The sequence below is a fragment of the Hypanus sabinus genome, chromosome 11 (genome assembly GCF_030144855.1).
Source record: "Hypanus sabinus isolate sHypSab1 chromosome 11, sHypSab1.hap1, whole genome shotgun sequence".
NCBI lineage: Eukaryota > Metazoa > Chordata > Chondrichthyes > Myliobatiformes > Dasyatidae > Hypanus > Hypanus sabinus.
Genome location: NC_082716.1, coordinates 58344671 through 58360460, shown reverse-complemented (window position 1 = coordinate 58360460; position 15790 = coordinate 58344671). Strand labels below are relative to the sequence as shown.

General features: G+C 42.2%; 1 protein-coding gene across 16 annotated transcripts in view; it reads left to right on the top strand.

The window, feature by feature from the left end:
- raver2 (ribonucleoprotein, PTB-binding 2) overlaps nucleotides 1–15790 on the top strand; it is a 205901-nt gene that overhangs the window by 68441 nt on the left and 121670 nt on the right. For all 16 annotated transcript variants that reach the window (XM_059984395.1, XM_059984396.1, XM_059984399.1 and 13 more), the window contains one exon: nucleotides 709–807. In XM_059984395.1, coding sequence (XP_059840378.1) covers nucleotides 709–807 — 99 coding nt within the window. The remainder of the gene's footprint in view (nucleotides 1–708; nucleotides 808–15790) is intronic.

Below are 15790 nucleotides of genomic sequence, written 5' to 3'. Positions count from 1 at the left end.
AAAATTGGCAACAATATGAAACTATAGCCACACTGTGTAGGTCAGACTGTCCTTCTAATCTTTGTTGTCTGCAAAAAATGGTGCTAATAAGAGAGGCTACTGTGACACCAACAGTCACCCTGAGTGAGTTGTAGAAGTCAGTGGCTGCAACTGGAGATGAAGTTCGTGTCTCCACAACTTCCAAGACCTTGCACAAAAAGGGCCTTGCACACCTTGCTTCTGTGAAGCGTCTCCGTACATCCTTCCAGTGGCATGCTTGAGTTCTCTCCGAGTCCTTCAGTTTCCTCCCGTAGTCCAAAGACTCACTGGGTAGGTTAATTGGTCATTCGTTATAAATTGTCCTGTGTTTAGGTTATGGCTAATCAGTTTGTTGGGGTCACTGAGCAGTGTGGTTCAAAGGGCTGGAAAAACCTACTCCAAACTCTATCATTATATAAAAAACTAAGTAAGTAAAAAGAGCATTGTTGTTTTGAGAGATTAATTGAACAGTTTTGGCTTTCGACTAGTGCTATCCAAACCTACAACTCTGGTTATCTGTGAAAGTAATTGTATCTACTCCTCTTGATATCTGGCAAAAAATAATACATTCTTTTAATTCTTTGCAACACAGATTTAAAAAAAAATTAACTTGGGAAGATAATTTTTGTGTCAGTAATTGATCAACTTGCTTGTACAACCTACATTATAATGAATTAATTTCCTACCTAGAATGCTGCTTTAGGGAATGGATTGTTTCAGAATCTACTCCAAATGCACCTGACACAGCAACAACTGCTCATGAACAAAGAAAATCCAGCGATCAACAATGTGAGTTTGTAACAGCCTCATTCTTATCTAGATTTGTGTTGTCTTCTTTTTCTTTTAAATGATGATCTTGCATTAAACAGTTACATGCTGGCAGATCAAGCATTGTCAGTGGAAAGAGTCAAATTTAATTTGCAGAGACATTCTGGAAGGAATGACCAGAGGTAGGTTTAGAGCTGCCTTATTAATAGGCTTACTGTAATTAGAGCAGTTAATGAGACTGAAAACAAAAGAACATTTAAAACTGTGCAAACTGGAACTGTTACTGAAACCAAAAGGAAGTGCTGGAAATATTCAGTGGATCAGACCTTGCCTGTGGAGAGAGGGAAAATGAGCTAATCAGTATTGTCTGCTTCAATATCTCCACTTCCCTTAGTTCAGGGGTCAGCAACCTTTACCACTGAAAGAGCCACTTGGACCCGTTTCCCACAGAAAAGGAAACACTGGGAGCCGCAAAACCCGTTTGACATTTAAAATGAAATAACACTGCATACAACGTTTTGTTTTGCCTTTATGCTATGTATAAACAAACTATAATGTGTTGCATTTATGAAATTGATGAACTCCTGCAGAGAAAACGAAATTACATTTCTGCATGCAACAAAAACATTTTGAACTCCGAAAAAAAGACGTTGGGTTGAAGGTTACTTTTAAGTATAATACTCAACGTCTATTTGAGTCCTTCTTGTATTTATGAAAAACGCCAAACTTAAATTTGCCGCCAGCAGCAAACCAAAAATAACGTCAGCCCGCTGTCAACCTGAAAAATAAAAGGACTATTTCACTGAACAATGAAAACATATGAATATACGTAAAATAATAGGCAATTAAAATATTTATCATACTTGGTCAGGTTGACTCACACCTGACAATGCAGTCGTATTCAGTAGGGATGGATCGATGCTTAGGGGAGTGACCGGGAAGGATAATGTGTTTTTTTCCTCTCTGAACTCACAGAAGCGTTTCCCAAACGATGTTTGCATTGCGATGATTGCAGAATGTAAATACTCTGAATTTATCATGTCGTGACCTTGTTTGAACTCTCTCAAATTGGGGAAGTGAGACAATGTGCCTTTCTGTAAATCTCTGGCAAGCACTGTCAACTTGCGCTCGAATGCCAAAACATCCTCCAACATGTGCAGGGCTGTACGTCCTTACCCCTGAAGAGCTGTGTTCAGCGTGTTCAGGTGCGCTGTCATGTCTACCATGAAGTGTAGCTTTTCCAGCCACTCTGGCTGTTCCAGCTCAGGAAAGGTGAGCCCTTTGCTGCCCAGGAAAGTTTTCACTTCTTCCAGACACGCGACAAAGCGTTTCAGTACCTCCCCTCTGGACAGCCAGCGATAAAAACACGTTGTAGCGGTGTGCTACACGCAGTCAGTAAACTGCAGTCAAAGATAGCTTTATTCGAACTAAACAGCCTTGCTTTTAAGCCTCCCTCAACCCACCCCCCATGGGCGCGGATGCTGCAAAAGACACGTACTCACAAACCCCCGTAGGCTATCTCCCTTAGCCTGAACGCTGGCTAATTGTGAGCCGGTTCGGATGTGTCAGGAAATGGGTCGCCACAACGTCTTAATTAGATTGTACAAGATCACCATAATCTTCAAATTTAGAATTACATTTCAAAAACTAACAAACTAACATAAAATACATTTTAATTAAATACTGACCAATTATTTCCCAAAGCAACAGGGAGCCGCAGCACAGACGTAAAAGAGCCACATGTGGCTCCGGAGCCGCGGGTTGCCGACCCCCGCCTTAGTTACTTTAACTTACCTGCTTTCCAACAAACACTCCAGTCAGTGAAGACTAAACCTGCTAGTTTTATCAAACCCACTGAAAGACTAGATCGCAGTCTCCTGGACTGTCACTGACCTGAACTTCTTTTCTCCACAGCTCCTATTTTATGATTGTGGTTGTAAATGCTGTCCATAGCTCCTTGAAAATGACTGCACAATTTGAGAGGGTAGTAAATAAGTCATATAATACACCTACCTTTTATTAGTCAAGGATTTTAGTTCAGGAATTAGAAAGGTCGTGTTCGCAGCTTTATAAAACTCTGGTTAGGCTGTATTTGGAGTATTGTATTCAATTCTGGTTGCATCATTAGCGTCATAGAGTTATAGAATGCCACAGCACAGAAACAGGCCTTTGGTCCATCTAGTCCATGCCTAACTATTAATCTGCCTAATATCTTTAACCTGCACTTGGACAATAACCCTCTATACACCCCTCATCCATGTACCTATCCACATTTCCCTAAAATGTTGAAATTGAACCCATATCCACCACTTCCGCTGGCAGCCCATTCTGCATTTTCACTACCCTTTGTGGAAGTTCCCCTTATTTTCCCCTTAAACATTTCACCCTTCACTTTCACCCTTAATCCATGATCTAGATTCTGTCAACCTCAGTGGAAAAAACCTGCTTGCATTTACTCTATCTATATCCCTCTTAATTTTGTATATCTCTATCAATTCTCCGTTCATTCTCATGCACTCTAGGGAATATAGTCTTAACCTATTCAACCCTTCCCTATAAACTCAGGTCCTGGCAATATCCTTGTAAATTTTCTCTGCACTCTTTCAACCTTATTTACATCTTTCCTGTAGGTAGACGACCAAAGCTGCACACAATACTCCAAATGAGGCCTACCAACGACTTGTACAACTTCAACATAACATCCCAACTCCTGTACTCAGTACTTTGATTTATGAATGCCAGTTTGTCAAAAGCTTTCTTTATGACCCTATCTATCTATAATGCCACTTTGAAGAGTTATGGATCTGTATTCCCAGATCCCTCTGTTCCACCGTACTACTCAATGCCATACCACTCACTGGAAAATTTCTTGTCTCCATCTTCTGACTGGTGCTTTTCAATAATCAATTTATCAATCATAAGTAATCAATAATTTTCAATAATCTGTTCGTGGAGCTGCTTGAAGTGTTCTTTTGTCTTCAGGGTGTAGCTTTTGCCAGGATATTTACTCACCAGTAGTTAGACCTTCCAGATACAGGTGTATTTTTACTGCTGTATAGTCTTTTGAAACACCTTGGCTGCATGCAGGTTTCCAAAAACAGATCTCCATTTAACTAGCAATCACGAGGAAATCTGCAGATGCTAGAAATTCAAGCAACACACACAAAATGCTGGAGGAAGACAGCAGGTCAGGCAGCATCTAAGGGGAGAAGCACTGTCGATGTTTTGGGCCGGGACCCTTCGTCAGGACTCACGAAAAGTCCTGATGAAGGGTTCCGGCCCGAAACGTCGACAGTGCTTCTCCCTATAGATGCTGTCTGGCCTGCTACTCTCCATTTAACCAATTATGTGACTTCTAAAACCAATTGACTGCATATTAAAGGGGGTGAATAGTTATGCATTCAATTATTTTGTGTTGTATATTTGTAATTAATTTAAATCACTTTGTAAGATCTGTTTTTACTTTGTAAGGTCTGTTTTTACATTGAAAGAGCCGTTTTCACTTTGTCAGGAAAGATACTTTTTCTGTTAATCAGTGTCAAAAAAGCCAAATTAAATCCACTGTGATTCAGTGATGTAAAACAGTAAAACAAGAAAACTTACGGGGTGATGGTGGGGGGGGGGGGGAATACTTTTTATACGCATTGTATGTAGTGCAAAAAATAGGAAATTAAAAAAAAAAGTAGTGAGGTAGTGTTTAAGGGTTTAACATCCAATCAGAAATTGGATGGCAGAGGGGAAGAAGCTGTTCCTGAATCATTGAATGTGTGCCTTCAGGGTTCTGTGACTCCTTCCTGATGGTAGCAATGAGAAGAGGGCATGTCTTGGGTGGTGGAGGTCCTTAATGATGGACATTGCCATTCAGGAGCACTGCTCTTTGAAGATGATCTGGCCGCTATGGTGGCTAGTGCCCATGATGGATCTGGCTAATCTTACAGCTTTCTGCAGCTTACTTCAATCCTGTGCAGTTCTTCTCCCCCCCCCCCCCCCCCATCCCCGATATCAGATGGTGATGCAGCCAGTTGAATATTCTCCATGTTACATCCGTAGAAATACGTGAGTGATTTGGTGACATACCAACTCTCTTCAAATTCCTAACTAAATATAACTGCTATCTTGCCTTCTTTATAACTGCATCGATATGTAAGGTTCAGGTGAGGTTCTCAAGGATATTGACACCCAGGAACTTGAAATTGCTCACTTTCTCTACTTCTGATCCTTCTATGAGGACTGGTTTGTGTTGCCTCATCTTGCCCTTCCTGAAGTCCTCAACCAGTTCTTTGGTCTTACTGATGTTGAATGTGAGGTTGTTGCTGTGCCACATCTCAACTAGCTGGTATATCTCACTTCTGTGCACCCTCTCATCTCCATCTGAGATTCTACCAACAGTGCAAATTAGCAAATTTATAGATGGCATATGAGCTGTGCCTTGCCATACACTCACGGGTATGGACAGAGTACAGCAGTGAGCTAAGCATATATCCCTGAAAAGTGTGTCGGTGTTAATTGTCAGTGAGGTGGAGATGTTATTCCCAATCTGCACTGATTATTGAATTGAAAGATCTTTATTGTCATTATACAAAGGTACAATGAAACTCCATTTGGCTTCCTCTCAAGCAATTAAATGAAGCAGTAGATAAAACAAGACAGTAATAGAAAAAGTATTAAATAGATAAGTAGCAGAAAATAAGTTGCAGCAGCACCAGAATATCACAGTAATGCACAAAGTGCCCTTAATGCAAGTATTTGAGTCCTTGTGTATGCTCACAGTTTCAGTCATTGTTCTGTGGGAGTGGAGCGATGGAGGCCACAGCTCTGGGGTAGAAGCTGTTCCTCAGTCTGCTTGTTCTGGCTTTTAGTGTCCTGAACCTTTTGCTGGACAGCAGCATGTCAAACAGGGAGTGGCCGGTGTGTGTGGTGTCTCTGGTTGTGCTGATTGCTTTCCTCCTGAGTCTGCTGGAATAGATGGTGTTCAGTCCTGGGAGCTCCATCCTGACAATTCGCTGGGCCGCCTTCACCACGCGATGCAGGTCTTGTCGCTCAGCGGCTGTGCAGCTGGCATACCACACTGTGGGGTTGTTGGTCAGGATGGTTTCAGTTGTGCTTCTGTAGAAGTTAAGCAACAGCTTTTGTGGGAGTTTGGCTTGTTCCAGCTTTCTGAGGAAGAAGAGTCTTTGTTGTGCCTTTTTTATAAGCAGCGAGGTGTTGGTGGTCCACGTCAGCGAGGTGTTGGTGGTCCATGTCAGCTGTTTTGACAACATAACTCTAAGGAACTTTAGGTTTTCCACATTTTCCACTTCCTCTCCATATATATGGAGGTGGGTGTGTACTCTGTCCTTTAATCTCGAAGTCAATGATCATCTCTTTTGTTTTAGAAGTGTTAAGGACCAGGCCGTTGTCCTTACACCACTCAGTCAGATGATCCACTTCGAGCCTGTAGGCTGTTTCATCCTCGTCTGCGATCTGGCCAACCACTGTGGTATCATCCGCAAATTTAATTATGGAGGTGTAGATGGGGGTGCAGTCATGTGTGAAGAGTGTGTAGAGCTTAGGGCTGAGCAAGGTGTCTGTTTTTAAGATGAGGGTGGTGGAGGTGTGCTTACCAACTCTGACTTGCTGTGGTCAGTCTTTGAGTAAATCCATGACCCATGAGCACAAGGAGGAACCAAGGCCAAGAGTGTTCAGTTTGCTGACCAGTTTATGGGGGATGACTGTGTTAAATACAGAACTGAAGTCCACAAATAACATCCTCAACTAAGTGTTCAGTTCCTCTAAATGAGTCAGAGCAACATGGAGGGCTGTTGTGATTGCATCCTCTGTGGAGCGGTTTGCCCGGTAGGCAAACTGGTAATTGTCCAGATCAGGTGGGTTTATAGCCTTAATGTGTGAGAGCATAAGTCTCTCAAAGCACTTCGTGGCTATGGGTGTCAGTGCTACAGGGCGATAGTCATTCAGGCACTTCACAGCTGATGTTTTGGGCACTGGGATGATGGTGGAGGTTTTAAGGCACGTTGGAACAGCAGCTTGTTGCAGTGAGAGGTTAAATATACTTATAAATGCCTCAGCAAGCTGGTCGGCACATGCTTTCAGTACCTGGCCAGGCACTCAATCTGGGCCAGCTGCCTTACTCACATTCACTTTCCCAGGGTGGATCTCATCTGATGTTGCTTAAGGAAAGGTGTGGACCCATCGTCAGGTGGGTTGTTGAGTGGAGCAGCCTCCTCCCTCTGAATATCAAAGCGGGCAGAGAACTGGTTTAGGACATTAGGCAGTGTGGCATCATTGTCTGGCAGCAGATTATTGGTTTTGATTATGGTCTTCCAGTTAGGAAATTGAGGTTCCAGTTGCAGAAGGAGGTACAGAGGCACAAGTTCCGGAGCTATTCAATCAGGATTGTAAAAATGATAGTTTGAAGTGCTAAGCAGTAGTTAATAGCAGCATTCTGACATGGGTATTTGTGTTGACCAGGTGATCCAAGGCTGTGTTGAGAGACAATGAGATTGCAATCACTGTAGACCTATTGTGGCCATAGCTAAATTTCTGTGGGTCTAGGTCCTTGCTGAGGCAGGAGTTGATTCTAGCCATAACCAACCTCTCAAAGCACTTCATCATGGTAGATGTGATTGCTACTGGACATTAGTTGCTAAGGCAGCTCACCTTGCTCTTCTTGGGCACTGGTATAATTGTTGCCCTTTTGAAGCAGGTGGGAACTTCTGACTGCAGCAATGAGAGATTGAAAATGTCTTTGAACATTTGGTTGGCACAGGTTTTCAGGTTTACCTACCAGGTACTTCATCAAGGTCTGTTGCCTTGCGAGAATTCATCCTCTTGAAAGACAGTCTGACGTTGATCTCAGAGACAGAGCATAGGTTCACCAGGTGCTGCAGGTATCCTCATAGCTGTAGATTTATTCTCCCTTTGAAAGTGAACATAAAAGCTGTTTAGTTTGACTGGCAGTGAAGCATCACTGCCATTCATGATGTTGGGTTTTGCTTTGTAGGAAGTAATGGCCTGCAAACCTTGCCAGAGTTGACATGCATCTGATGTCATACAACCTCATTCAAAATTGTTTCAGGGCTTTCAGGATTCTTCTGGAGATGTCCATGTTTCAGCTCCATACTGTAATGTAGGAAGGACCCAGAGGTTGCGGTCTTCAAAGACTCTTTTCCTTAATTTTGCATAGGCTCTACTAGCACTACTCAGGCAGTGGTTAATTTCTGAGTCAATGTTTGCTTTTGAGGTGAGAATGCTGCCAATGTAAGGAAAATAGTCTACATTTTCAAGGGCAATATCATCAACTATTATGGAAGGCTACATAAGTGGCTGGTTGGGTGATGACTGATCAAAATTTAAAATAAAATTTATGATCAGAATGCATACATATCACCACATACGACCCTGAGATTCTTTTTCCTGCGGGCATTCTGAGCAAATCTGTAGAACAGTAACTGTAAATAGGATCAATAAACAACAAACTATGCAAATATAGATGAATAGCAATAAATAATGAGAGCATAAAACAACAAGGTAAAAAGTCGTTAAAGTGAGACTGTTGAATGTGGGAACACCAGAATTAGAATGAGTTATCTTTTGTTCGAGAGCCTGATGGTTGAAGGCTTGTAAATGTTCTTGAACCTGGTGGTGTGAATACCTTGTATCTTCTGCCTGATGGCAGCAGCGAGAGAAGAGCATGGTCTTGGTGGTAAAGATCTTTGATGGATGCTGCTTTTTTATGGCAACGTTTCATGAATGTGCTCAATGATTGGGAGGGCTTTACCTGTGATATGCTGGGGTGAATTCACTACGTTCTGTAGTATTTTCTGCTCAAAGGCATTAGTGTTACCATACCAACCTCTAATGCAGCCAGTCAATACACTTTCCATCGCACGTCCATAGACATTTGTGAAGATTTTTGATGACATGCTGAATCTCTGCATACTCCTAAGGAAATAGAAGCACTGTCATGCTTTCTTTGCAACTACATTTATATGATGTGTCCAGGACGGATCTTCTGAGATTGCTATTGACCCTCTTCACCTCTGATCCTCTGAGTGCTAGCTCATGGACCTCTTGTCTCCCTCTCCTGAAGATTACAATCAGTTCCTTGATCTTGCTGACATTGTTGTTATTATACCACTCAGCCAAATTTTCATTCTCCCTCCTGGATGCTGATTCATCACCACCTTTGTTACAGCCCACAACAGTGGTGTCATCAGTGAACCTGTATGTATATGGTGTTGCAGGTGTACTTGGCCGCACAGTCATAGGACTGATAATTCTGACATAGGAGCAGAATTAGGCCATCTGGCCCATCGAGTCTGCTCTGCCATTCAATCTTTATAACAGAAAATAGAAAATATAAGTCAAAAAGGTAATGTTATGGTAGTCATTGGAGATTTGAACATACAGATTAATTAGGGAAGATCAGGTTGGTAATGGATCTCGAGAGTGAGTTTATTGAATGCCTAAGAGATGGCTTTTTAGAGCAATTTGTCGTTGAGCCTACTTGGGGATCAGCTATACTGGATTAGGTGTTATGTAATCAACTGGAGGCGATTAGGGAGCTTAAGGCAGAAGAACCCTTAGAAACCAGTGATCACAATATGATTGAGTTCAACTTGAAATTTGATAGGGAGAAAGTAAAGTCTGATGTAGCAGTATTTCAGTGGAGTAAGGGAAATTACAGTGGTATGAGAGAGGAATTGGCCAAAGTAAATTGGAACGAGCTCCTGCCACGCATGTCAGCACAATAGCAATGGCTTACGTTTCTTGGAAAAATTAGCAAGGTGCAGGACATGGGTATTCCAAACATGAAGTACTCAAATGGTAAAATAGTACAACCATGGCTGACAAGGGAAGTCAAAGCTATTGTAAAAGCAAAAGAAAGGGCATACAACAAAACAAAAATTAGTAGGGAGATAGAGGATTGGGAAGTTCTTAAAAACTTACAGAGAGCAACTAAAAGATCACTAGAAGGAAGAAGATCAAAAATGAAAGTAAGCTAGCAAATAGTATCAAAGTGCATATTAAGTTTTTTTTCCAATATGTTTAAAAATAAGAAATGAGAGTGGATATATGACTGCTAGAAAATGAGGCAGGAGAAATAATGCGGGACAAGGAGATGGCTGATGAACTAAATGAGTATTTTGCATCAGTCTTCACTATGGAAGACACTAGCAGTATACCTGATGTTTAGTGTGTGAAGGAAGAGAAGTGAGTGCAGTTATTATTATAAGAGAGAAAGTGCTCAAAAAGCTGAAAGACCTAAAGGTACATAAGACACCCAGACCAGATGAAATGCACCCTAGGGTTCTGAAAGAGGTAGTGTTAGAGATTTTGGTGGTATTAGAAATGATCTTTCAAAAATTATTGGACTCTGGCATGGTGCCAGAGGACAGGAAAATTGCAAATGTCTCTCCACTCTTTAAGAAGGGAGGAAGGCAGCAGAAAGGAAGTTATAGACCAGTTAGCCTGACCATGGTGGTTGGGAAGATGTTAGTGTCAGTTGTTAAGGATGAGGTGGTGGAGTACTTGGTGACACAGGACAAGATAGTACAAAGTCAGCATTGTTTCCTTCAGGGAACATCCTACCTGATGAACCTGTTGGAATTCTTTGAGGAGATTACAAGTAGAATAGATAAAGAGGATGCAGTGGCCTAGTGGATAAGGCATCAGGTCTAGTGATCTGAAGGTTACTGTTTCGAACCTCAGCTGAGGCAGCACGTTGTGTCCTTAAGCAAGGCACTTAAGGACATTGCTCTGCGATGACACCGGTGCCAAGCTGCTTGGGTCCTAGTGCCCTTTTCTTGGACAACATCGGTGGTGTGGAGAGAGGAAGGCTTGCAGCTTGGGCAACTGCTGGTTTCCCATACAACCCTGCCCAGGCCTGCGCCCTGGAAACCTTCCAAGATGCAAATCCATGGACTCATGAGACTAACGGATACCTTTATATATATATATATATATATATAAAAAAATGGATGTTGTATATTTGGATTTTCAGAAGACTTCTGACAAGGTGCCACACCTGAGGCTATTTACCAAGTTAAGAGCCCATGGTATTACAAGAAATTTATTAACATGGTTAGAGCATTGGCTGATGGGTAGGAGGCAGTGAGTGGGAACAAAAGGCTCCTTTTCTGGTTGGCTGCCGGTGACTAGTGGTGTTCCGCAGGGGTTGGTGTTGGGACCACTTTTTATGCTGTGTATAAATGTTTTAGATGATGGAATAGATGGGTTTGTTTCCAAGTTTGCAAATGCTAATGAAGATTGGTGCAGGGGCAGGTAGTTTTGAGGAAACAGGATGCAGAAGGACTCAGATTAGGAGAATGGCAAGAAAGTAGCAAATGAAATACAATGTTGGAAAATGCATGGTCATGCACTTTGGTAGTAGAAATAAATGTGCGGACTATTTTCTAAACAGGGAGAAAATCCAAAAATCTGTGATGCAAAGGGACTTGTGAGTCCTTATGCAGAATACTCTAAAGATTAACTTGCAGGTTGAGTCAATGGTGAGGAAGGCAAATACCATGTTAGCATTCATTTCAAGAGGTTTAGATTACCAGAGCAAGGATGGGATACTGAGGTTTTGTAAGGCACCAGTGAGGCCTCACCTTGAGTATTGTGAACAGTTTTGGGCCCCTCATCTTAGAAAAGATGTGCTGGCATTGGAAAGGGTCCAGAGGAGGTTCACAAGCATGATTCTGGGAATGAAAGGGTTATCATATGAGAAACATTTGATGGCTCTGGGTCTACTCACTGGAATTCAGAAGGATGAGGGGGAATTTCATTGAAGCCTTTTGAATGTTGAAAGGCCTAGACAGAGTAGATGTGGGAAGGATGTTTCCCATGGTGAGAGAATCTAGGATAAGAGGGCACAGCCTCAGGATAGAGGGGCACCCTTTCAAAACAGATGTGGAGAAATTTCCTTCGCCAAAGGATGGTGAATTTGTGGAATTTGTTGCCACGTGCAGCTGTGGAGTCAAGGTTGTTGAGTGTATTTAAGACAGAGATTGATAGGTTCTTGATTGGACATGGCATGAAAGGTTACAGGGAGAAGGCCTGGAACTGGGGATAAGGAGGAGAAAATAAAAGATCAGCCATAGGACCTGTGGTTTTTTAATATTCAAAACAAGACTCGGGGCAAGATCTGCATTGGCAAAGGCATTCAGGATACTTCAGAGTGTGCTGCAATAATATTGTAATCTGCATACTAAAGTTCCATGATGCTGGTGGTGCTAAACTTATTCTTGGCCTTGAACCAGTCAAGATTAAAATTGCTATTATCCATTCTATATATGATTGGGATTCCCTGTGGCAGGTCTTGGCCAATGAGTTGAATTACGCCAGCAATAAAGATGGATAATAGAGTGGGCACAAAGATCCAGCCCTGTTTGACTCCTGTCTTGACAGTGAAGGGTTCTAATTCAGCACCACTATTGCTGAGTACAGTGGCTGATATGCCACCATGCAGTAGCCTCGATATTCATAAATACTTGTCAGAACAGTTGTGTCTTGATAGTATAAGCCAGAGAATTTGGCAGTCTACTGTATCAGATACCTTTGTCAAGTCTATGAAAGCCAGGTACAAGGATTGCCTTTGAACATGATGTTTTCCTATGTAATGTAAAAGGAATCTTAAGAAAGAGATTAGAAAAGCTAAAAGAAGATACGAGGTTGGTTTGGCAAATAAAGTGAAAGTAAATCCGAAAGGTTTCTACAGTTATATTAAAAGCAAGAGGATAGTGAGGGATAAAATTGGCCCCTTAGAGAATCAGAGTGGTCAGCTATGTGTGGAACCGAAGGAGATGGGAGAGATTTTGAATGATTTCTTCTCTTCGGTATTCACTAAGGAGAAGGATATTGAATTGTCTAAGGTGTGGGAAACAAGTAAGGAAGTTATGGAACCTATGACAATTAAAGAGGTGGAGATACTGGCGCTTTTAAGAAATTTAAAAGTGGATAAATCTCCGGGTCCTGACAGGATATTCCCCAGGACCTTGAGGGAAGTTTGTGTAGAAATAGCAGGAGCTCTGACGGAGATCTTTACTATGTCATTAGAAACGGGGATTGTGCCGGAGGATTGGCGTATTGCTCATGTGGTTCCATTGTTTAAAAAGGGTTCTAGAAGGAAGCCTAGCAATTATAGACCTGTCAGTTTGACATTAGTGGTGGGTAAATTAATGGAAAGTATTCTTAGAGATAGTATTTATAATTATCTGGATAGACGGGATCTGATTAGAAGTAGCCAGCATGGATTTGTGCGTGGAAGGTCATGTTTGACAAACCTTATTGAATTTTTTGAAGAAGTTACGAGGAATGTTGACGAGGGTAAGGCAGTGGATGTAGTCTATATGGACTTCAGCAAAGCCTTTGACAAAGTTCCACATGGAAGGTTAGTTAAGAAGGTTCAGTCGTTAGGTATTAATGCTGAAGTAATAAAATGGATTCAACAGTGGCTAGATGGGAGAGGCCAGAGAGTAGTGGTGGATAATTGTTTATCGGGATGGAGGCCGGTGACTAGCGGGGTGCCTCAGGGATCTGTTTTGGGCCCAATGTTGTTTGTAATATACATAAATGATCTGGATGACGGGGTGGTAAATTGGATTAGTAAGTATGCCGATGATACTAAGGTAGGAGGTGTTGTGGATAATGAGGTGGATTTTCAAAGCTTGCAGGGAGATTTATGCCGGTTAGAAGAATGGGCTGAACGTTGGCAGATGGAGTTTAATGCTGAGAAGTGTGAGGTTCTACATTTTGGCAGGAATAATCCAAATAGAACATACAGAGTAAATGGTAGGGCATTGAGGAATGCAGAGGAACAGAGAGATCTAGGAATAACTGTGCATAGTTCCCTGAAAGTGGAGTCTCATGTAGATAGGGTGGTGAAGAGGGCTTTTGGAACGCTGGCCTTTATAAATCAAAGCATTGAGTACAGAAGTTGGGATGTAATGCTAAAGTTGTACAAGGCATTGGTAAGGCCAAATTTGGAATATTGTGTGCAGTTCTGGTCACCGAATTATAGGAAAGATATCAATAAATTAGAGAGAGTGCAGAGACGATTTACTAGGATGTTACCTGGGTTTCGGCAATTAAGTTACAGAGAAAGGTTGAACAAGTTAGGTCTGTATTCATTGGAGCGTAGAAGGTTGAGGGGGGATTTGATCGAGGTATTTAAAATTTTGAGTGGGATAGATAGAGTTGACGTGAACAGGCTGTTTCCATTGAGAGTAGGGGAGATTCAAACTAGAGGACATGATTTGAGAGTTAGGGGGCAGAAATTTAAGGGAAACACGAGGGGGTATTTCTTTACCCAAAGAGTGATAGCTGTGTGGAATGAGCTTCCTGTAGAAGTAGTAGAGGCCAGTTCAGTTGTGTCATTTAAGGTAAAATTGGATAGGTATATGGACAGGAAAGGAGTGGAGGGTTATGGGCTGAGTGCGGGTAGGTGGGACTAGGTGAGATTAAGGGTTCGGCACGGACTAGGAGGGCCAAGATGGCCTGTTTCCGTGCTGTGATTGTTATATGGTTATATGATTATAATCGAGGTGTTATGAAGATTATTGCTGTTGTACCTCTAGTGGGTGGAAAGCACACTGCGATTCTGGGAGTACTTCTTCAGATGGAGGAAGGAGTTGGTTGTCAAGGTGAACTGCCAGAGGTCTTGGATCATATTGGTACCATTGACACGCGTATGAAAAGGGAGGAGGTCCTGAAAACAGACGATAGGGAGTGAGGAAGGAAGTTGAGAAGCAGGACCTCAAAGGTAGTAATCCATCGATTACTGCCTGTGCCATATGACAGTGAGTATAGGAATAGAGTGAGGTAGAGGATAAATGTGTGGCTGAGGGATTGGAGCAGAGGGCAGCAATTCAGATATCTGGATCATTGGGACTCTTTTGGGGCAGGCGTGACCTGTACAAAAAGGATGGGTTGCACTTGAATCACAGGGGGACCAATATCCTGGCAGGGAGGTTTGCTAAGGCTGTTGGGGAGAGTTTAAACTAGAATTGCGGGGGGGGGGGGGGGGTGTTGGGAACCGAACTGAAGAGATGAATGAAGGGGCAGTTGGCTCACAACAGAGAAAGCTTGGAGACTGTGTGAGAAGGAAGGTAGGCAGATGATAGAGAAGGGTTATGCTCAGACCAGTGGTTTGAGATGTGTCTTTTTTAATGCAAGAAGCATCTTGAACAAAGCGGATGAGCTTTGAGCATGGATCAGTACTTGGAGCTATGATGTTGTGGCCATTACAGAGACTTGGATCGCTCAGGGGCAGTACAGTCAGCCCTCCATATCCACAAGGGATTGCTTTTGGGACCTCTCGTAGATACCAAAATTCGCGGATGCTCAAGTCCCTTATTCAACCTGTCTTAATGCGGTGGATCTTAGGACCCAGCAGAACACAAGACCTTATTTAACCTGTCTCAGTGCGGTGGACATTAGGACCCGGCGGCAGAGATCTGAATCCGCAGTGTTTCTGTTCCTGAAAATAATCACGATAACGATTGGAAAATCAAGTGGAAATAATAAAGTGATGGGAAAGAGGTGAAACGCCATCAGTCATTGGAAAAGCATTAGGCTACGTTGGTCAACTATCGGAACAATTTTAAATGATAAAGTGAGAAAGGCTCTGCCCCGATGAAAGCTACAATTATTACTAAGCAACACAGTGGTTTAATTATTGGGTTTTGGGTTTTTGATCTTCCACATCAACTCGGCATGGTAGAGAGTGCACTTGGGAATGATCTGCCATTAGATTGAACTCGGGAACTTTCGTTCCTGAGCCTGGCGCTGAAACATATGTTTCTTAAGTGTTTTATATGCATGGAAAGGTAAGATATATTTATCAAGTTAAATAATACTTGATGTACCTGTGCCGACTTACTTAGTAAGAAAACTTGCAATTTTTTTCGATCCCAATCCACAATAAATAAATAACCTACGCACATCCTCCCATGTACTTTAAATCATCTCTAGATTACTTACAATACCTAATACAATGTAA